This window comes from Pseudonaja textilis, chromosome 6, assembly GCF_049901715.1.
Source record: "Pseudonaja textilis isolate UNSWEBS1 chromosome 6, rPseTex1.2, whole genome shotgun sequence".
In the NCBI taxonomy this organism is placed as follows: Eukaryota; Metazoa; Chordata; class Lepidosauria; order Squamata; family Elapidae; genus Pseudonaja; species Pseudonaja textilis.
The window spans coordinates 17,925,131-17,950,130 of record NC_141995.1 but is presented as its reverse complement, the minus strand read 5'-3'; the positions used below and the strand labels follow the sequence as shown (position 1 = coordinate 17,950,130).

At 38.6% G+C, this 25,000-nt stretch overlaps 1 protein-coding gene and 1 long non-coding RNA gene across 3 annotated transcripts in view; one reads left to right on the top strand and one right to left on the bottom strand.

The window, feature by feature from the left end:
• Positions 1-25,000, bottom strand: part of BANK1 (B cell scaffold protein with ankyrin repeats 1) — a 159,034-nt gene that overhangs the window by 77,603 nt on the left and 56,431 nt on the right. For both annotated transcript variants that reach the window (XM_026698275.2, XM_026698276.2), the window contains 4 exons: positions 24,344-24,482; positions 22,684-22,826; positions 8,456-8,579; positions 195-391 (listed from right to left, as the gene is read on the bottom strand). In XM_026698275.2, coding sequence (XP_026554060.2) covers positions 195-391; positions 8,456-8,579; positions 22,684-22,826; positions 24,344-24,482 — 603 coding nt within the window. The remainder of the gene's footprint in view (positions 1-194; positions 392-8,455; positions 8,580-22,683; positions 22,827-24,343; positions 24,483-25,000) is intronic.
• The window catches only part of LOC148125403 (uncharacterized), a 41,078-nt gene continuing 21,511 nt past the window's right edge, over positions 5,434-25,000 (top strand). The window contains exons 1-2 of the long non-coding RNA XR_015744059.1: positions 5,434-7,094; positions 7,786-7,830. This is a non-coding gene — a long non-coding RNA (uncharacterized LOC148125403). The remainder of the gene's footprint in view (positions 7,095-7,785; positions 7,831-25,000) is intronic.

The window sequence follows — 25,000 nt, the reverse complement described above, 5'->3', positions numbered from 1 at the left end:
ATTAGAATTAATGCTTATAGATTGTGTATGTATTTTTTTTCATAAATCTGATTATAATATTAACAAATCTGTCTGTTCACAGATTTCTCTCCATGTTTTACCACAATGAAAATTCCCAAAGTGTAACTAGTGTTCCCATTTATTTCATAAAATATTATGAGTGTAACGTCCATGGGTAGCAGCAGGTAACTTACTGGCAATTCTTTAAGGATCTTCCAAATTTCCTTCTGGCCATACTTTTTTGCAACGTGAGCTGGGTTTTCTCCATACTTGTTAATAATTCTACATGTTTGAATGGCTTTGGGATCTTGGAGAAGAAGTACAGCAAGTTTCTTTAATCCAAATTTAGCTGCACAATGGAGAAGAGTGGGAAGTTCCTCTAACTGAGAATCTGGATTGAAAAACAAAGATGAGCATATATATCACAAAACATCACACAATTCCCCTAGAACATGGGGAAAAAAATGTATACATTAAAGAGTCATATAGCATGGCAGACATATTCAGTTGCTAACTATCCCTTCTCTCTTTATGATGTCTTATTTTTGAACTGAGTATCCATTGAACAGCCCTTCAAGCACAAGATGATATTCTGTAAAATTGGACACAAGATCACTTTATTGGGCATATAAACAAATTATATATGTCCTTTTACATGCAGCTACCATTTTTTTCAAATTAATGATTTTTGAACAGCTATCATTTTATGCTTTTGGAACTCCACTTGCAACTTAATACAATTGAATAATAATTGTAGTATCTTAATAGAAATAAGGTAATAATGCAAACAGCATAAACAAGTCTAATATATATTTATGATCCATGACTTTTAATTGCACATTTGTCTTTTTGTTGCTTAGTTGAACAAAATTCTGCAGAGCTGTGCTCTGGTAATTGAAAAGATAATAGTTTCTTTCAATGGCATAGAGTAACAAATACAGCTAAAATGTGTGAAAAATATCAGTTTGATATCACATGGACCATTTAAAGGCTTCTGTAATAGGCACTATACATGTGAAGATGGGGCTGTTAAACACTACCATGAAATAGGTCAAGAATGGAGACTGTTCATTTTATTTGTCACTTGAGTCCTTGTGAAAAAAGTAAACCAAACCAAACGTTTCAATTGTTTCATATTGCACATATTGTTATCAGCTGGAATAGCAGTATTCAGTAAAACACCGAGTTCTTATTCATCATCATTGGGATCATACATTTTAAAAGACAAGGGATAAATTGCACAATGTAATAACAATAACATGGTAATAGGAGGAAATAAGTGTTTCTTAATAAATAAGTCAAACTATTATTAATAAATAAGTCAAACTATTTAGTAAGACTATATTACTATTATCCTTCTCATCCTTCCTACTACCTATCTTTTCCAACTTATGACTATAACTGTATTGCTTGTATCTTTACAATTTATATTGTTTATTTGTTCCCTAGTATGATTTGATTGCTTATTAGTAACCTGTGACTATCACTAAGTGTTGTATCTTATGATTCTTGATGAATGTATTTTATTTTCTCTTTATGTACACTGTCATGCCCCTGGTGGAGTCTGACTCTGAGGAAGAGGAGGAACAGCCAACAGGGAGTGGGAGTGCGGCTGCAGAGGTGGTGGAGGAGGCTGGGGAAGGGCAGAGGCCGGCTGAGCAGTCAGAGGAGGATCCAAACCCATCCCCTATCCATCCTAGGTCACGCAGGAGGGAGAGGATCAGGGAAAAGCGAGGTCTACTCAAGAGGAGATTACCATGATCCTCCTCGTGGCTTGCAGGTGGGAGCTATGTATATAAGTGTGCAACTGCGCAGTTAGAATTGCTGAAGTCAATTAGTGTTTACCTTGAAAGAGGCTTATCTTTGCTGGCATTCTTCCCATGGACTTTTCTCTGTTATTTTCCTGGAGTTTATAATTAGTTATCTTGGCTTGCTTTGGAACTCTCATCAATGAGGTTTGTTTTGGTTTTCTGTTTGCCTCATTATTTACTTTTGTGACTTTAAACTGTGCCAAATAAAACAGTGAAGTTAAGTTGAAGGTTTTACCGGACTTTAATATATGTTTTGGGTTTTGGGTTATTTTGAGAGACTATGGGTCATCACATTTTGACTTCAATCACCACTTCAATTTATTTTGGGTGACCATGGATCAGCTCAGAGCAGAGATTGCCCAGTTAACCCAGCAAGTGGCTCTTTTGACTGCACAGGTGGCACAAATGCAAGCTGCCCGGCCATGTCAAAAATGCCCAGTGGAAGTGCCAGATAAATTGGATGGTTCGCTGGCCCAATTTCCAGCATTTTTTGGGCAGTGCCAGCTTTACATGAGCCTTCAGCCTGAGGACTTTCCCACTGACCAGGATAAGGTGGGTTTTTTGATTAGTTTGTTGTCAGGCTCTGCAGCACGTTGGGCGATGCCTGTGCTGACCCAGCCCAACCAGGTGTTGGACAATTACTCCAAGTTTTGCCATCAGTTTCAGGCCATGTTTGAGGACCCTGTTCAAAGCCAAACAACAAACAGACATTTGAGAGAGTTGAAGCAGGGGCATGGCTCACTCATGGATTATATTGCTAGTTTTCGGGTGGTTGCTCAGGATATACAATGGAATGAGGCAGCACTATTAGACCAGTTCCAGGAGGGTTTGTCGTCGGAGCTTCTGGATGAGTTGGCGCACACTGAATGCCCTCGCACCCTTCACGAGCTCATGCATTTGTGTCTTCATATCAATGCTAGACTTCAGCAGCAATGGGTGTGACAACGGACAGAGACCGTATCTGTTTCCAGCAAGATGGCGCCCTTGGTGGAAATGCCTTTGGAGGAACCCATGCAGTTGGGGGCTGACTGCCCTCGCCTGACTCAAGTAGAAAAGAATAGACATCGTTGTGAGGGTTTATGCCTCTATTGTGGCAATCGAGGCCATTTTGCAGCCAAGTGTCCTGTTAAGACATCCACAGCAGCGAAACCTGCGGTGGCAGGAAACAAGCATCTCTTGGCCTACGGGAGTCTGCAGGTCGGGGTGTAAAGTCCATAGGCCGGCCATCTTCACCAACCTTGCCACCCTTGCCACCTTTGACATCTTCGACATTTCTACCACAGTCGCTATTGATGAAGCATCTTGTGCTGCCAGCAAGTGTGTTCGTGCCTGGTGTGGGAGCGGTGGAGATCCCAGCTTTGGTTGACTCAGGGGCCACTGCCAATTTCATGGATGCTCATTTTGTCAAGCAGTGGTTCATTTCTCAGCAACAGGTATCCCCACCAGTAATGGTGGAGACAATTGATGGTTGGCCCCTTCGTTCGGGACCTGTGGTTGCTGCAACCAAACCCCTTTGCATGCGTATTGGGCAGCATGTGGAGGAAACCATTTTTATGTTCCCGCAGTGCCTCATTTTCCGGTGGTGCTGGGTTTAGAGTGGCTACAGGCCCATGATCCACAGATTGTCTGGTCGTCTGGAGCTGTGCAGTTCCTTGATAGGAAGTGTGCCAACCATTGCTTGTGCTCCGGGGGGGCTCATCCCAAATCGAGTTTCGGATGGATCATCACAATTTGGAACACCTACGTACAGCTCGGACATTGAGAAATAATGGATCATAATGCTGGCTCAGCTCAAAGCAGCTGCCGTCTATTTGTTTCCACCAACACTGGGCTTTTTAGTGTCCTTGTTCAGGGGTGTCAAAGTCAATTTCATTTAGGGCTGCATCAGGGTTGTTTTTGACCTCGGCGGGTCTCCACAGTGGGCATGGCCAAGGGGCGTGGCCAGTTCGACGTCACTGATGTCGGGGCCACCCGACATGGTGGCCTGAGCATTCTGCCAGTGAAAATGGGCTTTCGAGCTCTGTTTTTGGCTGTGGCAACCTCCTGCAATCCTCTGCCAGCAAAAATGGGGGTTGGAGGGCTGCTTGCAGCCCTTCCGGGCTCCATTTTTGCTGGCAGAGGCACTGCAGGCCGGTCCTTTGCTGTTTCCAGAGCGGCCTTGAGGGCCAGATCTAAGCACCCCATGGGCCAGATCCGGCTCCCAGGCCTTGAGTTTGACACCCCTGTCCTAGTGGATAAACAAAACTTTTGTAGTGCAGCTTCATCTATGAAATTGGATGTTAGCCTGAGTCTATAAAGGCAGAGAGTTGTACTTCCTGGTCCGAGTCTATACATAGAGTCCCAAGTGTTTGCCTGCTGTCAGTCTCTGTCTCTGTTTACATGCCTGAAGCGCTTCTTGTGAAGGAGGGAACTGTTGTGTGAGGGACCCAGAAGCTTCCAGAAGCTTTTGCCTTGAAGCAATTTAGACACTTGCTTCAATATTATATTTCATTGGGTCTTTGTATTCTAGTTTATTATTGTGGATTATAATTTTTTGGGAGGCAGCACTGGATTTCCTTAGATTTCTAAACTTCATTTACAAAGCCAGATATGTCCATTATTCTCTCTCTCAACTCAGAATCAACAAGTATATATTTTTTTTATTAAATGGAATGAACATTTTTCTGCATTTTTCTGGACCATTTCCTGAACAGATAGCCCTTTATTCCCTATCTTCTCTACCTTGCTCAGAGCCCTCTGTAATTACTGTTAATTGCAACTTTTGCCCTGTAAACCTACATTTTCAGTATCAATAGGGAAAAACTGAATGCATGAATAGCAATTATTTCAGGAAAACCACAGTTCACCACAGTGTGAGGTGCATTGCACGTTGTCATTAAAAAAAAAAACTAAATAAATTGGATAACAACCCAGCAACCCTTTATTTACATCCGTAAATAAAGCTTCAGAAAATATTGTTACTGCTTTACCTTTATTTATTCCTCCATGATTATTGGCCCTACAGAAGAATTTATAGTCTGAATTTGTACTGAACTGCAGCACTGCTAAAATAGATATTGGGCCAAGGAGACTGGGTTAAAGGAAACAGTAATTGTTTCCATTGTTTATGTCTAAGGTGGTTGCTTGACACTATTTAATGATAGGGATAGCCTGAATTTAGATAACTTCTGAAAACTTCTCCGATTGTCAATATGGACTATTAAATTTTGAGTTTGATACACACTGCTCCTCAATGTGATTTATTTAGGTAGATTAATGTTGTTTTTAAAGATAGGATATATCTATGTTTGTATGCGCATGTGTCATCTACATGATCTACATGTACAGATTAACTACAGCACTTGAATGAAAACACTGATAAGGACAAAGACCATGGATAATCAACACATGGAGAGAATACTCACTCCTATGAAAACAGTGGTCCCAGATTATCCCTGGTATGAATATAAATGGAATTAAATGTAGAACAGTTGTTAGATGTTCAATTTATGTTTTAAACTTCTAAAAGTGACTGTGGTCACTTTGGAACTTTAAAACATTGAAACACCCAGTTTCAGATGTAATTTTAGCAAGCAGTATGAAGACCAAAGCATGTGATTCCTCCTCCTCTTCCTCCTCCTCTTCTTCTTCCTCCTCCTCTTTTTTATAATAGAAAACATTTTGAGAAAAAGTTTATGGCAGACTAAGATAAACGGCATAATCTGAAGGTTTCATTTTTTTTCTTGTGTGCCCAAATCAATATATTTATATATATTACACACAAATACACACACACACACACACACACACACACACACAATATGTATATGTATATGTATACAAATCATCTACCAAAAATTAGAATAGAATAGAGCTGGAAGGGACCTTGGAGGTCTTCTAGTCTAGCTCCCTGCTCAGGAAGGAGAACCTATACTTACCATCTCAGATGAGTGACTGTCCAGTCTCTTCTTTAAAATCTCCACTGATGGAGTTCCCATGATTTCTGAAGGCAAGCTGTTCCACTGGTTAATTGTCCTTACTGTTAGGAAGTTTCTCCTTAATTCCAGATTGCTTCTCTCTTTGATTAGTTTCCAGCCAATATTTCTTGTCCTGACCTCTAGTGCTTTGGAGAATAATTTGTCTCCCTCAACTTTTGGCAGCTCCTCAAGTACTGGAATTCAGCTATCATGTCACCCCAATTCTCCTTTTCTTTAGACTAGCCAGACCCAAAACCTGCAGCCATTCTTCCTATGGTTTAGTTTCCAGGCCTTTGATCATCTTGGTTTGATCATCTGAAATTTTTCCAAGTCTCCACATCTTTTTTGTATTATGGTAACCAAAATTGTTTCAGTATTCCAGGTGTGGTCTTATTAAGGTTTTGTAAAGCTGCACTAATACTTCATGTGATCTTGATTCTATGCCTCTGTTTGTACAACCCAGGATTGTATTAGCTTTTCTGGCTGCTGCTGCACATTGCTGGTTCATCCACAACAATCAAGCCTAATTTGGATTAATTTGAAGAAGCACAAGGTGTTTGCAACATTACTTCCCTCTTTTTTCAGACTTTGAAAGAAGAGAAAAGGAAGGGCAATTGGAGCTGGTAAGCTACCCGATATCAACAAAGAAAACCTGTATTCTGCTACCCCAAAGGTGCTTTTTCAAGAGGCAACTGGACTTTCTGTTTTTTCTTTGAAGACACTTTGCCTCCAAGAAACTTCTTCAGCTCTGACTGGATCGTGGGGAATGGAAGGATTTATACTCCTTGCAGAGAGCTGGTCATTTGCATTCTTTTGGCAAGTTGTTAAGGCCACCTGGAGGTTTATCTGTGTCATCAAGGTCACCTGACTAGTGCAAATAGGGGTGGACCATTCTTGGAACTATTGAAAGGACTGTGTTGTAGACTGGAGATAGATGGTGTTGTATCCCTTCCCCTCTGTTGACAAAGGGCTCTTCAATTTTGACATAGATGGCCTCTTTGACCTTTCTTTCAAACCAACGGTCCTCTCTGTCCAAAATGTCGACTTTGCTGTCTTCAAAAGAGTGGGCATTGTCTTTTAAATGCAGATAGACTGCTGAATTTAGCCCTGATGGCTTTGTTCTCCTATGTTGTGACAACTATGACTGGATGACTGAGAATCTTCATAGACATCTGTATTCTCCTATGGGCAGAAAATGCCAGCTGACAGGATGCCACATTTGTCCATTAACTTCAAATTCAATTCAATGGAAGGAATCAAAAGTGATTCATGATGGCCTGCACATACATCCATGTTCACCTAGATGCTAATGGGATCTAAACTATTGGTGAGTAATTAGCAATGGGATCTTAGAGTCATGGGGTATAGCTCAACAAAAATGCCAGATCAGAGTGCAGCTGTTGTAAAAATACATTCAATATTATTATCAGCATTAAAGCAATTCCCCTCTGGAGAAAGGTTACAATATCCACGGTATTTTAATTTGAAGAGAATAGAAAATAGGAGACATGATAAACCTACATCAAATAATGATTGGAATAAAAAATATGGACAAAAATGTTTCTCTCTACCATTATGTCATGTCATTCTTTAAAACTAAATATAGACAGACTCAAGATCAATCAAAATTAGTATTTCTTGAGAGGACACAGTTTAGGTATGAGATTTCATTGCCATCAGATGTGGTAGAACACAGAATCACAGAGCTGAAAGGACTCTTATCTTGTAGTCCAGCCCTTATCCGACCCTTATACCATTGCAGTCAAATGGTTGTTCATTTGAAAATATTTTTGAAAATCTCGAGTAATGGATTGGTGAAACCACTGATTTAAATAATTTAAATTTAAAAAGGGGGGCCAGACAAATTCATGGAAGATTACCTATTCATAGCTGCTAGTCTTGAAGGCAGTTTACCACTTTTAAATAATTTTCTAGCATTCCTTAAATACAACATTGAAGAGTGGCTATCGTGGAAGAAAAATGGAAAGGCCATTAACTATTTTATCCTACTCTCTTAGGTACATTCTGAATTTCTCCAGGGCCCACTGTTGTGCTAAGAAAAGGTACATTTGAATGCTTACTATAATTTTACTACCTTATTTGAAACCAACAAAGATTCATTTATTTTATCAGTGAAATCTTCAAAAAAATTGCTTCATGAGGGGCTTCTGTTTAATGTGAAAAGCAGCCAGCCAGCCAGCCAGTGAAACATATTTCTAATATACATCGTTAAATATAATTCTTCACTTCACTTCTTTTATATTTTCCCCCCAATCTCTTGTGCCTGGGCAGTCTGAAGCTATTTATTTATTCCAATTACATCTTTCCAACTCTTTCTAGGATTATGAACATTTATAGTCATAAATCAGCAATTAAGACATCCTTAGATAAAACAATCAATGAACAATTTAAAACATTCATAGTAATAATGTAATAATAATCTATAAATTAATATCATAATCCAGCCAAATAATATTGATGAAACAACTATTAGCTAATAATAATAAAAAAAACCAATAAATTAGAAATACTGTCTTCTTCATGTTTTTGATGGGGGGGAGAGTTTTGACACTTTTGTGAAACTTGAGGTTCTCACAAAGTGTTCCCTATATTAACATATATGAAAAATGACCCTGATATGAACCTTCTCAGTAAATAAAGCCGACAAAGGATAATATACGTACATACCAGTTTCCTGGTCATGATCCGTGACTTCATTTGGAAAACTGCTAAAATCATGAGAAATGATTGAACTTTTCAGCAAGAGTGTGAGAATGTCATCCATTTTCTCGGCTGATGAAAACTTGAAAGCCTGTGGGGTTGAGATAGAGGCAAAGAAAACAAAGAATAACCTGAGGGCATACAGATTTGTACCGTTGTCCAAAAGTAAAAAGCAAAAAGAGCAAGCTCATGTGGGAATATTTTGCACCGCTGAAGTTGGAAATGGCTATTCGTTTTTAAGAGAGTTGCTGGTGATCTGGTAACAGGAATAATTTCTCAGATGGATTAAAGGGCATAGAAAATCATGAAGATCAGTGGAAGTTTATCATGGCAACTGTTCCTTGGAGAAACACAAGTCCTGAGAAGCAATTAAAGGACAGGCTCTATATGCTAGAGACAGCAGCTGCGTGGGCTTTTTATAATGGAACTTACAATGCTCACGGAAGTGGGCTACTTCTGCAGATCCTCCAGTAGTGGAGTAGTATGTTTCCAATAAATTACAAAGTAGGATGTCATTTCTATCTTTCCCATCGGGAAGCAGGTTTATATACAGGGAGGAGGTTGAGAAAGTAAAGGTGGTAGCCATAACTGAATGAAATCAAAGACCCATCCCTTTATTGTATATAAAATGATGTGGCTTCAATGGCAAAGTTGTGGTTGCCATCTTCTTTGTTTGATTTTTGGGGGGAGGAAGGAAACATTTGAGAAGCTGCAAGCCAACATTTCAGGCTACTATTTGCTAGCCCTGCATTGCCTTAAGGTATTGTTTGTTTTAGTAACTGCAAGGATGCTCTCTTGCCTTTACATTTTATTAGTTGTCAGTTCTCCATCCATCAAGAACAGGGCAATCTATCACCTGGAAGACAAGCACCATGTCTGTTGTTCAAGAAACCTTTTGAGCTTTCACAATGCAAATTGCCTTCTGGTAATGGCACATTAGAAAACAGGGCAAGCCTGGTTTTTGTCATCTGGCCAGGGCCAGAGTATTGTTTTTCTTGGGCTTCAGGCATGATTGGAGTTTTGATTTCAGCAAACTGGATGGCCACATCTGCTTCTTCATATTCCTGACTATAGGGAGCAGAAGTAAAGTGAAGTGACCACCATGTAGCTTACTTTCTTTTTTTTTCTAGAGCAGTGTTTCTCTACTTCTGTGAATTTAAAATGCATGGACTTCATCACCCAGAATTTCCTAGTGGCTGGGGAATTCTGGGAGTTGAAGTCCAAACATCATAAAATCATGGAAGTTGAGGAACACCACTCAAGGGAATCTAGATGCTGCTCTCTCAAGCCAATTTGGCAATGGCTTGGAGATGATAGGTCAGCTAAAGGTCAGGAGCTTTTAATCTAATCCAGTAGGACACCCCATTCTTTTATGGGTGTTCATGTGGTTTCCCTCTTTCCCCTTCCCAGTTGATTGTTGCTATTAGTGCCTTTTAGTTGTGACAGACTATCATTTTTGGTTTAAAAGATTTTGTGCCTTTCAGCTTATGGACACACTTTTCCTTTCCATACTTTTTCTGAAGCACATTCATATGGGACTTAGTCATAGAACAAAGGGATTTAAAAAACAACAACACAGATATTCATCTGAGCAATATGAATAATTTCACAGTAAACAGTAAGACAAGTTTAAACACTGGTATGGCAAAATATAAGAGATTAAGTATAAGGATAGGAGATCTTCATTCTGAATCTTCTGAATCATGAACTCCCTGGAAAATTTTAGGCATGCATTCTCTTGCAGACACAGTTATTCACCCAGGACTATTGGAAAATGTGGGAAAGTTTTCAAATACGCTGTTAGAACAAAATGGGATCTGCTGTGTATGAATATAATTTTCCAGTGCTGGCTCCCAATACTCCAAGCATTCCTCTGCTCAAAGATATGCATGTTTTGTGAAATTACATAAAAATATCTTTATATTCAGTAGACAGTTGAATAAGTGAAACGGTATCAGTTGTCAGTGGAGGCCCCATTTTGTAGCTCTGTTATATGATGGCTATTCCAGATGACCAGGCTTTCTGTCTCTCAATTTTCTGAATCTTATATAAAACATATTTTTAGATAGAGCTGGATTGTTTTGAGTATTTACAAATTTTTGGAGATATCAGATGTTCTTTCTTTTACAGGGCTATAACAGTACTGACATTCTGAAATTAATTGCAATTGAGGCCCACAGTTACTATGTGGTCATGGACAAAATTGATCTGTGTGGTCTGTAAGAGTTGACACCAGTTTGATGGCATATAATCAATCAACCAACCAATTAATCAAACAGTTACTATGTAGTCTGATGAAAAAGATGTCCATCTTCCTCAAACACTAGGATTATTCCATTATCAGATTATTTTTGAGATGAAGGAAGTGGCCATCAGGAACATCCCATCTGAATGCCTTATGCTTAAACATCTTTTTTGTTTTTACTGCACACAGCTTCATTTATTTAATGCTTGGTAAAAAACAGTTTTATTTTGGCTTTTAGAAAGTTAACAAGTTTAATGGTTCCTGTGATTTTATTGTTATTCATAAAATGTTATTTGCTGCTTTTTTATTTTTATATCACTTACATTTCATCATTCTGACATAAAGAACAGGCTAGTAATATTATGATAAATAAATAATACTAATTAGCTAATTGGTCTCACTGGAAAGTTCTTTCTGAGAGCTTGCCAGTACTTTTGTATTTATTCAAAAAATTATAACCTACTTTTGACTTTACACCAGAGAGGTATACAAGAACATGAAAAAGAATATAATATAATATAATATCTTACATTTAGCAAAAAAGAAGCAATGTTTATTCATTTTAATATCTTATAACCTGTCCTCATCTTTGAGGGGGGGGGGAATCCTTTAAGGTTCAAGCATCTGAAAGTCAATCATATTTTGAACATTACTTTATACCCTGAACAAACACCAGTAATTCTTACTTGACTGAGGTTGATTGTATTCCATATGCCAAGGATCCTCAGTAATACATTCCTCCCCCAAAATAACTGGGTTTGGCCTTATTAAGTAGATTTAATTGTGTTAAGTGTTAGATCATTTTGGAATTTGTCTTTAATTATCATAGAAGGTGAGCCAGTTATTTTTTTCTTTAAAAATATACTCTGAAGAAAAATAATAAAGTGGGAATCTAAAACTGTGTACGGGTATAGAGGTAGAAGCTAAAACATATGATGAAAGGTTGCAGGAACTGGGCTTGGCTAGTCTAGTGAAGAGAAGGACCAGGGGAGACATGATAGCAATCTTCCAATATTTGAAGGGCTGCCACAGGGAGGAAGGAGGGTCAAGCTATTTTCTAAAGTACCTGTAGGCCAGACAAGGAATAATGAATGGAAACTCAACAAGGAGAGATTTAACCTGGAAATAAGGAGACATTTTCTGACAGTGAGAACAACCAATGGAACAGCTTGCCTTCAGAAATTGTGGGAGATTCATCACTGGAAGCTAGATAAGAAGGGGTTAAAACAAGACAACAATCAAGTAGAAAACAATACTCTATTTAAAGAATACCAAGGAGAAAACCATCCACTGACCAAAACTGGAAGGGCAAGCTACTATATAGAAACAGTGAGCATACCCTGCACTATTGATGCTAAGTGATGGGAGAGACTTTCAAGAAGAGATTGGACTGCCATCTGTCAGAAATGGTGTAGGGTCTCCTGCTTGGATAGGGGGTTGGACTAGATGTCCTACAAGGATCCTTCCAACTCTGTTAATCTGTTATCTTTTTATCTGAAGATATTTTTAAAAAAATATAAAGAAAGAATTCCAGGTTGCTATTTGAAGAATCTTTTGAGTAAGAGGGCTTTGACAATGTGGACCTGATTTAGACCCAATAGTATAAATCAAGTTGTACCAAGGAGGACAATCCAGAAAAGGAAATGGTTATTTCTAAGCTCCTGGGTTACACTTGACCATGCTAAACCCTACAATGTGTCTAAGTCATGGGTTATGATTTGAATGTAAGAAAATATTTGTGGAAAATTTTGTATGAGTTCTAAGAATTATGGGCTAGCTAAGTAGTTAGCTAGAAAATGGCAGGTCAGAGTTATTTTCTAGTCTGCTATAATTGGCAGACAGTATATCTAGAGTTGCATAGGAGATGCCCATGTCTGTTAACTGGAAATTTACAGCTGAATTTGGGATCTTCTTCATAAAAACTGTGTAACAATCTTTCCTATACATATTCTCCATCAAGTCATGATTTGCCAATCTTGTCAATTAGTATACTTTTAACCTCAAAGCTTTCCTCAAATGTACAGAAAGTACAACTGTGATGATGGTGATAATTGTAATGTCCTCAATTTACATTTCATATTATTAAGACAATAATTAGTTGATGAGATGAGGAAAGTGTGAAAGTTTACAACTTGCTTTTGCTTTATAAACAGGTGCTATTGAACAGACTCTTTGTATTTTTAAAAAATTATTTGTAAGGAATTTACTTCTGTTTTTAAACAAGTGCTAATAATGTAATGCATCATTTTTTTATTAATCCTTTGTTATGAGCAGAACGCCTTAGGCTACAGACATCGTAGATTTGTCACACGAAAATGAGGCTGTCTGAATTATAAACACAGCTATTATTTTTGTTCTTGCATTGCAATTACGATATAGACATGTCAAGTATCCTCAGACTGCCCATTGTACAAATGATATTTCAATTTCTTTACTTTTCTGAAACAGACTTCCTTCCTCATTATATTTGGGGGGGCGGGGAGGGAAAGGAAGGAAGCCTTTTTACTATAGATTTTTTCCTCTTCTGTTGGATTTCTAAAATATAGAATAACGACTGCCCACTTTGATCTTGTTGTATGGAAATTGGGAAGTCTCCAAAAATTGAATGGCTATATATGGCAGACACATGTTAATTCAAAAACCCTATTGGTTCATCTAATTTCATTACTTGTTTATTATTGGTTTCATTTATGGATTCTTGGACCTCAGATCTGCTTGCTACGAATGCATTTACAGATGTGATAACACAGGTATAAATAATCTGATTCCATCTTCTTATTTATTTACAGAAGGTAATTCAAAATATGTTGTAGAATCTGGTTAGCTTCTGAAATCTATATAGGCAATTCCTCATAGCTCCCTCTTGCACAAACAAGAGGTCTGTTTACACTGTTGAATACAGACTTTGAATCTTGCACCTATCTTCATTCTGATGATCATATATACATATATATTGCATTTGTGCAATGAAATCTATAGCATTAAATAATTGTAAACTATATCTGAAGCATTTATTTTAATTAGCTGATAATTGTTTACTTATTAAATAAATAAGCAAAAGTAGGAACATCAGAATATGCCTTATATAGCTGATCAAACATGTTTCCAACTGGTCAGGCCAAAGGTGAAATAATGGAATGTAATGATATCATTGTGCATTATGACATGGGGAAAACAAATGAAGCATCTCAGACATCCATAAATCCTATGGGCACCAAGCTATGACAATATTGAGTCTTTGTAAATCACATAGCAAAAATCTTATGTCAAAGGACTAACAAGGTCAAAGTGGACAGTCGTAAAAAGAAATCCTAAAAAGAAACTATTACTTTAAAACTGAATAATATAACAAGAGACCTACTGAATTAGACAAAGACTTGTCTCGCCAACATTCTGACTCTGGTGCAGAGATCTCCAAACCTTGCAATGTTAAGACTTGTGGACTTAACTCCCAGAATTCCTCAGCCAGCTATGCTTAACTTATGTCCACAAGTCTTAATGTTCTCAAGTTTGGGGATCCCTGCCCTAGCAGAAACCTCATGAGATTAAGAGTTTTGCTTCTGTTTTTAAAACAAATCCTTTGTGATCTTCCTTCTAAACAAATAAATCAATGGAAACTGCCATATGACTTTGTAGCCCATGTGTAAAGAAACCTTCTTGCTCTCAGTCCCAATTTCCAAATCCAAAGAAGCTTCATGGATTTGATATCCATGTACTTTCTTCCTTGATCAAATTGCCCTCTAAGTTGCAACTCTTTATTTGCAGGGCATTTGCTTTCATTTCGTTGCATATTGGGTTATCCTTTTTTTGGTCACCATTTCCAAATAAACAAATAGAAAAATATAAAGTATTGTAACAGATTTGAGTAAAGCAGCAATTGAGTCTACTAGTCTTTTAAGGTTCCACTTGCATTCCTTCCCATGTATAGAGGTGCAGACCAGTACTTTTTGCTATGTTTTGGTTTTGTTTGTTCTTCCTGTTTTAGTCAGTGGATTGCTTCTTGAAGCCTTTATACCATTCAGCTCTTCTTCCTATTCATTCCTACCTCTCTTTTCCTTATATTTCTTTTCTAGTTTCCTGGTTGGCTGTTTTTAGTAAAAAGGCCACAAGGAGCCTGTGGTAATATATTTTATTCTGTGGGTCCTTGTATAGCTTTGCATAGATCTAGGGACTAAAAAATGCCTCTGGTGGGGGGGGCATTTCCGCCTGCTATGGGTGTTTTTGTCCTGTTAGGACCTGCGAAGCTTAGAGGACCAGATATGTCAGTGAAAGGTCATAGTATATAGCTGAGCCATTCCCAAGGGAATAGCTGAGCCATTCCCATGGGAATTTCCGCAGATGTATATTCTCATCCTGTTTATTCTCTTCCTATATATCCTGTGGAAATAACATCCTGTTGAGGTCACTTGTTTTCTGTATATGCATTTTGTTCTCAATAAAAGCTGGTACCTGGGTCTACTCAGGGCTGGCATCTGCTCAGACGTTTTCCCTGCGTCTCATTTCAAATGCCAGTCCACCACAAGTGGTGACCCCGACGTGATAGTTTGGAAGGCTATACGTTTTGGCGTGATAGCTTGAAAGCTATACGTTTCCGCATCCCATACTCATCGTCGCGGACGTCGACTGGGCCCTCATCTTCTTCGCTGGACGGAGATAGATTCTTTTCGTAAGTATGGGAGGAGATTTCTCAAGGCTCAGACAGGGCACATTAGGGAAATGAGAGAAATCACGGGAATAGGTTTAAGTTTGGAGTTCATAGTAGAGGACATGAAGTAGGAAAGAAAGAAATTGAGGATTTATTACAGTATGTTTGGAAACATATTCCGTGTTATCCAGAGGAGGTAGTATTAAAGTAGAGTGCTGGAGAAAGATAGGAAATTTTTGCACGAGGAGCCTCGTGCCCCTTCTTCAATTTTGTTAACCTGGAGGGTAGTTATGAATGCATTAGCTACTCATGAACAACCGCTCCTAGCACCCCCTGAAGAAGGTTTGCCGCCTTACCGTGCGGTACGTATATTGCCACCGACAGCACCTCCAGATAAATCCAGAGGACTGTCAGGCACTGAAAATACTTTGTCAGAAGAGAAGAGTTTGCCTTTAAGAGTTCAAGTAGATGCAGTTACTGCAGCTATTCAGGAAGCAACAAATAGAGGGGAATTATCAGGAGATGATTTGGTAGAATTTGGAGTGGAGATTCAACTTAATCCAATAGAAATTGGTGTAGATGCTGCTTTAAATCCACAGAGAGTATGGAAGCCTCTGCCTCTCAGTGTTCTAAAGGAAATTAAGCAAGCAGTAAAAGAATATGGAGTTAGATCGCCATTTGCTCAGGCATTGCTAGAAGCAGTCGGTTATGGAAATAAAATGATTCCAGCTGACTGGAAAGCTCTGTTAAATATGATTCTAACCCCAGCTCAATTTTTGGTGTTAGATCAGAAATGGAGACAGCTGGCAGTTCAGAGGGGAACAGCAAATGTTACTGCAGATCAGCTTTATGGAGCTGGTGATTTTACAACAGTGGAACGACAGCGAGATGGAATGCCAGAAGAGGATTCGTTCTTCTCCCACAGTTAATTTTACAAGCCATAGGGGTTCTCCCTGATGGCGAAGGTGGTGAGAAGACCTTTACTAACATCAAACAAGGAAACAATGAACCCTATGAAAATTTCATTAGCAGATTGAAATTGGCTATTGAAAGGCAAATTGACAATCAATTTGCCCGAAATGAATTGCTTTTGAAATTAGCAGTAGAACAGGCAAACACAGACTGTAAAAAGATCCTGAATCCGCTTTATCGCGAGCGGAGAGCGAGAGATCGCAGATTTGATAAACGCATGTAGAAAGGTGGGGAGTCAGACTTTTAACATGGAAACTTTAGCTCTGGCTCTGCAGGCAGGAAATGCTAAAAAAGGAACTTGTTTCAATTGTGGGAAGCCTGGACATTTTAAAGCGCAATGTCGGGCTCCTGGAGGGGGTCAGAGTCAGCAAAAAGGAGATTATTAGGACAGGGTGTTCGTCCTAAATCAGTGTGCCCGAAATGTAAGAAAGGATACCATTGGGCAAATCAGTGCAGACTTCATTCTGAAGGAAAAAACTAGGAAGCGGGATCAGGGCATTCTCCCTACTCTAAAGAGTGAAGTAATGTCCGAAGGGTTGGAGCCACCAGAGAGAGATAGGAATCAAATATGGTCACCAGCTACAAAGGTCCAGCAGGAATTGATCTTCCATTAGCTGAGGATTTGGAATTGGGATATCCACATGTAGTTTGTTTAGGGTCAACGGATTTCTATGGACCGTTGCCTCCGGCTTCTGTGGGTCTTCTTCTTCCTAGATCATCGGCTCATAAGCGTAAATTGTTTGTGGTTCCTGGGGTTATTGATTCGGATTATGAGGGTCAGATCAAAATTCAAGTTCATTCACCTGCTCCTCAATCTTTGAAAAAGGGGATTGTTTTGCACAGCTTTTAGTTTTGCCATATCTGTCTTTGGGGAATCAGATAGAACTCGCCAGGGTGGATTTGGATCTACAGATATGTTTAGTGAGTCTAGTGTGTTTTCCATCATGCAAAATGTCAAGGCTGATCAGAAACCAAAATTAACTCTTTTGGTTGAAGGCAGACAGTTTATTGGATTGCTGGACACTGGAGCAGATGTTTCGGTGATTAGCGAAAGTGAATGGCCTAGGGAGTGGCCACAGATCCTACACCGTCTGTTCGAGGAGTCGGAGGACTTCAAGACGCACGGGTTAGTAGGAGGATTCTTTCTGCCAAAACAAAGCAGGGAAGTGCTATTGCACATTTCCAACCGATTGTTTTGCGCCTTCACATTAACTTGTGGGGCAGGGATTTGATGCAACAGTTTGATACAACAGTTGTCATTCATGATGACTGAACACCCACCTGTGGAGTTATTAAAATTACAGTTACTCCAGCAAGAGCCAGTGTGGATAGATCAATGGCCTTTGACTAGTGAGAAATTAGTCCATTTACATGAATTGGTTCAACAACAATTGGAAAAGGGACACATAGTGCCTACCACTAGTCCTTATAATTCTCCAGTCTTTGTTATCAAGAAGAAATCTGGGAAATTCAGATTTTTACATGATTTGAGAAGCATAAATTCAATTTTAAAGCCTATGGGCCCACTGCAGTGTGGGACACCTAATCCTAATTTAATACCTGATGGATGGAATATAAGAGTGTTAGATTTGCAAGATGCTTTCTTCTTCTCCATTCCTCTGCACCCTGAAGATGTAGATTTGTTTGCTTTTACTATTTTGAGTATAAATCAGGGGCAGCCCGCTAAGCGATATATGCATGGACTGTCCTTCCACAGGGAATGTTAAATAGTCCTACCATGTGTCAAATGTTTGTAGATTGGGCTTTGCAACCTTCCGGAGTAAATTCCCGGATTGGAAGGTTTATCACTACATGGATGATATTTTAATAGCTGCTAATATTTCTGATGCTGCAATGGATTCTGCTGTCATTCTTTAACTGCTATACTGAAGGAGAAAGGGCTGATAGTCAGCCCTGAGAAATTGCAAAAGGAATATCCCTTTGCCTATCTAGGTCATAAATTATTCTTGAGTCACATTACACCTCTGAAATTGGAATTTATTCTTCCTGATCCTTTAACTTTGGTAGGTTTACAACAATTTTTGGGTCATATAAATTGGATCAGACCGTATTTGGGTTTAACTACTCTTCAATTAAGTCCTTTGTTTCAAGCTTTGGCTAGTGCTAAGCAAGCAAGCATCTGACATAATAACCCTGAATAAAGAACAGAAGGGGATTTTGTCATTGATTGAGCAAGCTTTGAGTCGTAGGTGGACAGATAGATGTTTGCCAGATTGTCCATTATCAGTGATCTTAATCTCAGAACGAAGGGCTACTGCATTGATAGTTCAGGTAAAAGAAAAACAGCTTTAAGGATTCTGGAATGGATTCATTTGTCTCATACACCATCGAAATCCATAAATTGTATCACAGAACAGCTCGCTGATATTTTTAATCGTGCTCGTCAGCGCTGCAAGGCTATTGCTGGTATGGAACCAGTAACATGTTATGTTCCTTTTTCTTTAGCTACCTGGGAACAAATGATTTGCAATAGTGAGTTTTTGCAAGTTTTGGTAGATTCTTGGCCAGGAAGTTTTCTTGTCATCCTCCAGCCGATCCTAGGTTATCTTTGTATAAATCAGTTAGAATTAATCTAGCAAATCTTTTGTGACTCAGCCTATATCAGATGCCCCTACAATCTTTACTGATGGAGGGAAAGTTTTTGGTGCTTGTGTTTGGAAAGATAAATCTGGAATTTGGCATACAAAAGTGACATCAGAGCAGAAGTCTGCCCAGCAGGCAGAACTTGCTGCTGTAGTTTTGGCTTTTCAAAATTTTCAAAATCAGGATTTTAATCTAATAGTGGATTCCTTGTACGTATATAACTTGTTACCCTTTGTAGCAGGTTCTTATTTGTCTCCTGGAATATCACCCAATATTCTACGCTTTGCTTTTGTTGTTGCAAGGATGTTTGGAGCAGCGTGTGAATGTGTGTTTTGTTGTCCATATTCGTAGCCATAGTAATTTACCTGAATTTTATCACAAGGCAATGCCAAAGCTGACAGTGCTGTAACTTCAGTTCTCACTGTCCAGCCATGGGACAGCCATAGTTATTTTCATCAAAATGCTAAAGCATTGGCACATCAATTTAAGCTTACTGCTGCAGAAGCTGCTGCCATAATTCAGCAATGTCCAACTTGTTCAAAACAGGGCACGGCTATTCCTATGGGAGTCAACCCCAGGGGTTGAAACCTTCAATGATTTGGCAAATGGATGTTACTCAGTATCCATCATTTGCACCTTGGAAGTATATACATGTGACAGTAGATACTTATTCAGGATTCCTAATGGCTACTCCTCAAAGAGGTGAAGCGGTTAAACATGTCATCAATCATTGCATTAAGACATTTTCAGTTGCTGGTACGCCTCAAACTTTAAAAACAGACAATGGTGCAGCTTATCGGAGCACAGTCTTTGATCAGTTTTGCAAACAGTGGTCCGTGGAACATAAATTTGGAATTCCATACAATTCCACAGGACAGGCTATTGTAGAGCGTTATAATGGCACGCTCAAGAACATGTTAGCTAAATTAAATAAAAAAGGAGGGAAGCTCCTGGGGCTTCCGGCACCAAGATCAATTAAATCTAGCCTTATATACTTTAAATTTTTAAATTTGTCTGGTAACCCCATGAAAAGCGGCCAGCAGGCATTTTTCTTCTCCTTCTACAGATGCAGTGAGGCTCGAGTGTTGGTGCGATTCCTTCCGGATCCGGCATGGGTTCCCGCTGAGCTGATTACGTGGGGACGTGGTTATGCAGCAGTAGAACATCTTGGTCAAATTCGTTGGGTTCCTGGTCGATGTATTCGCCTGATCATTCTGGCAGCGCCTTCACAGGTGCCAGTGAAGGAGGTTTCAGAGGAGCAGGATGGCATTTCTGTGGTTCCTGATTCCGCACCTGTGGTTCCTGATTCTCTTGATGCCGGCAGTCCAGGCGTGGCGCTGTGAAGGCTGGGAAAAGATGACTGCTTATCTGAGATTGCCAACTTGTATGCAGCAGGTTCCTTTGGGGAATCAGACTAAATTAATCTGCAAAAACAGCGGCATCCTTGATTTTTCCAGCATATTGGTCCTGGCATAAGGGTCAAGACATTCTTTACTCGGGACCTGATAAGGATATTATATCTTCAGCCTGTGCTACAACTCTGATCCTGTTTAATGTTTCTGTTTCAGACTATGGACAATATAGATGTCAATTGGAGTTACCCTAAGTTACCTTACACAGACTCTCTATCCCACCTTTGGGAATAGCTATGAACTATAGAGATATTCATATTTTAAATAATTTCACTGTTGCTATGTTTAATAATACTGTTAAGAGCATTAAGATGTTAAATGAAGAAGTGTCTGAAATTCGCCAAATTACTTTACAAAATCGTATGCTTTAGACATAATATTAGCTGCTAAAGGAGGAGTTTGTGCTTTAATTCATTCACATTGTTGTATTTTCATACATAATTATGAGCCTAACATTACAAAAACTGTTCACGTTATATGGAAGACCGCATAGCTGAACACGAAGCAGGAAAAGATGGCTTTGATAAGTCACCTTGGGCTTTGCTATGGGATTGGCTTCCTGACAGCTCATGGTTACGTTCATTGCTTCAATTAGTTGTGACAATTGTTATTATACTTATTATGTTATGTTGCTGTATTCAATGTATTCCTAATCTATTTCAAATATGTACCTCAGTTTTTCAACGTATGGGACCAAGTCATGAAAGTCGCAAGGAACTGTGTATTATGCCACTAAAACACCCCCTATCTTTTGAATAAATAAAAAAGGAGGGAATGTGGTAATATATTTTATTCTGTGGGTCCTTGTATAGCTTTGCATAGATCTAGGACCAAAAATGCCTCTGGTGGGGGCATTTCGCCTGCTATGGGTGTTTTTGTCCTGTTAGGACCTGCGAAGCTTAGAGGACCAGATATGTCAGTGAAAGGTCATAGTATATAGCTGAGCCATTCCCAAGGGAATAGCTGAGCCATTCCCATGGGAATTTCCGCAGATGTATATTCTCATCCTGTTTATTCTCTTCCTATATATCCTGTGGAAATAACATCCTGTTGAGGTCACTTGTTTTCTGTATATGCATTTTGTTCTCAATAAAAGCTGGTACCTGGGTCTACTCAGGGCTGGCATCTGCTCAGACGTTTTCCCTGCGTCTCATTTCAAATGCCAGTCCACCACAGAGCCTGCAATCTTCAACACTCCAGATGTTGCTCACCTGTACTGCCCAATGTACGTGATCAATATTTGGAATGCCATCTGTTGCCTATTCATGCTTTAAAATATTGTCCATGTATTTTAAAACCACATTTTTCATTACTCTCTTCTCTTGGGCATATAAATTTTACAAATCTTGAGTAGGGATGAAGAATTATACCAGTGACTTAACACTGCTGAATTGATTAAAAGATATAGTAGCTTTGGAGTAATACAGTTTCTTATAGTCTGTATTCCACATCTCTAGTATGACTTTATTCTCACTATTACCCAATCAATATAAATCACTTTACAGCTAGTTCTCGACTTATAAGCACAAAATTTCTGTTGCTAAGTAAGACATTTGTTAAGAGATTTTTTTGCCCCATTTTACAACCTTCTTGCCACAGTTGTTAAGTAACTCCCTGCAGTTAAGTTAGTAACACAGTAGTTAAGTGAATCTGTCTTCCCCATTGACTTGTCAAAAGATTGCAAAAGGTGGCTACATGACCCCTGGATATTGCAACCATCATAAATATGAGTCAGTTGCCAAGCATCTGAATTTTGATCACATGACCACGGAAATGCTGCAATAGTTGTGAGTGTGAAAAACAGTCACGAGTCACTTTTTTCAGTGCTATGTAACTTTGAATGGTCACTAAATGAACTTTAGATTAACAGAGTTGGAAGGGACATTGTAGGTCACCTAGTCCAACTCCCTGCCCAAATGACTACATCATTTCTAACAGATGGCAGCCCAGTCTCTTCTTGAAAGCCTCCAGTCTTTGAGTGCATTTCTCGAGTTGGATAGAAATGATCCCTGAAAGTATAGTCTGTTGTAAGTTGAGGGTTACCTATATACATTTCTACTACATATTTGCAAGTTGTGAAATACTAATTTTCTGGTATTGGTATTTTCATTCTAACACACTGATACCCAACATTTTGGAGGGAAAAATCTACTGCTTAATATTATTTATTTCATTAGACATTATAAATAAAAATAAAAGGTTTGGATGGGGAAAAAACCCTCGAACTATAAACTCTTCTTATTTTATGAACTCCATTAAGTTAGATAATAGTTTATTAACTTCTTTTATTAACAGTTTAATGTAGAGAACAGCTTACCTGACAGGCAAATGCAATTGGATCAGCCACTTTCTGAAGCATCTGCTCAACCTCTCCCACTGTTGAATAGTATTCAATCTGCACTGTGGCTTTAATGTCTCCTCCACAGTAGATATTTACATTTACAAAGCCAGCAGGAAAATCTTATAAAACAGAACATTTTGAAAGCTCAGTGGAAAAAAAAACAACGAAGAAAAAGAAACAGAAATATTGCCAAAACTTTTGCACACTGATTCACATTCAGAATGCTTCTGTGTTATGTATTCCAGATTGAAAAATCAACAATTCACAAGGGATCCAAATGTTAAAAAAAAACAAAAACAAACAAACAAACAGTGAGCAATGGAAGAAAAAAAATTCAGCAGCAGTGGAGCAAGAAGGTGGAATTAAAATATATTTGGAGGCTAGAGAACAAAGGAAAACAAAGAAAGCTTTAAAATATACAGCATACTTGGAAATATTTACGGACATTTCAACGAATCTTCTTTGTGTCAGGGTCGAAAAGGATTTCCAGATGGACACTTAGGTGATAATCTATGTATTAATTCATGTAGTGAAAAAAGTGATAAGCCAAACTTGCTGGGTTTGTGCCCAGCCTCTACAATCGTATTTGGATGGCCCTTTTTTGGGGTGCCTTGAAGCCAGATTTTGATTCCCAACAACTGCTCCACTTAGTCCTCAAAGTTTTCTTGGTAATATTTTTGAAGTGGTTAGCAAGGTCGCCCAGCTGGCTTTGTGCTCAGAACTCAGTGTATTTTTTGTTTGTTTGTTTCTAACCTGTTGCCTTAACTGTTCCACCAAGTTGGCTTTCTTGGTAGCACCCATAAAAACATCTTTAAAAAGCAGCTGAGAGAAACTAGGGCAGATTTACACTTTTTTTTTTCATGTTTTCAAGTTTTGCGGTGCTGAGTATTTTTTGGAGGAGCTGTGTGCTGCAAAATGGCCAGGGTTCTATCCAGCATACAATTTTGGATTTGAAGAATTTTTTTTTTTAAAAAAATATAATTAATATGCACATGCTAGGGCTTATTTTTCATATGTTTTTCCCATTTCATAATAAAGATATGAGGCCAATTTTTTAGCAAATTGACATGCAGAGAGACATGCAAGAGCCACAAAAAGTTTCTCTTTCTACATTGGGCAACCCTTTGTTCAACTAAGTTGAAATCACTGATTTACTAAATATTACTTAATGTCATGAACAAAAATGATAAGTTGAAGGCTGAGACACATTGTAAAACATCAAAATATGGCCAAATATATTGGTGCAAATAAATGACAAAAGAACTTGAAAAACTCCCCGCATGAAACAAGACAATATCTTCATAAACGTCATGCAGTGATAACAATATGTTCTACAGATTTATGCTGTGTTGCTCTAAATAATATGTGCAGTGGAAACTGATTAAGTCTAGCAAACTATGACTAATGAATGACATTTTAAAGACTGTCAACTGCCACTTTATCATGGATAAACAATCAAATGCTTCCAGTTTTTGACAAGTAAAAAACTTTTATATCTCTGATTTAATAAAGTAGAATTTGATAGTCAAAGTTCATACATAAAAATAGTATTGAATTATAATGGGAAATACTGTATAACATTCCATTATGTTATATTTAACATTTTTATTTTCCCTGAACTGGTATCAACTCTTACCTAGAGCTTTGATGAACCTGACTTTCTGATTCCAAAAATCTGGTTCAATCCTGATCCATTCATTTTCCGTTATAAATTCAATTACTACTGAATCTCCAGGGACGTCATCTCTTAAAATAATGAACATTTCTCCAGGGCACTGTAAAGTATGAGTTGTGTCCAGTTATTCCTTTGGATCAATAAATTAAATCTATACAATGTGAATTACACATTTTCATACAAGTTGTTTAAAACCTTAGCAGAAGAACATATGTCATCCAGCTACATATTTTTTATAAAGCAATTATTTGGCCTGCATGAGAACATAGATTATTTCAACAAAACATTCGGTTTTTGTACTAGGATGCACTCTTGATCTGATTTTAGGGCAATTGTGAACTCAGACTGCAGGACTTTGTCATGGTTATATCACTTCCTTTGGAGAGGTAGATGACTATCTTACTCCCTCCTTTTCCCCCAGTAAATGGAATAGACCAGTGGTGGGATTTAAATTTTTTTTACTACCGGTTCTGTGAGCATGGCTTGGTGGGCATGGCAGGGGAAGAATACTGTAAAATCCCCATTCCCTCCTCACTCCTGGGGGGAAGGTTACTACAAAATCCCATTCCCTCCCCTCCCCACTAACCTGCTTTCCATCCCCATTCTCCTGTTCAGGGC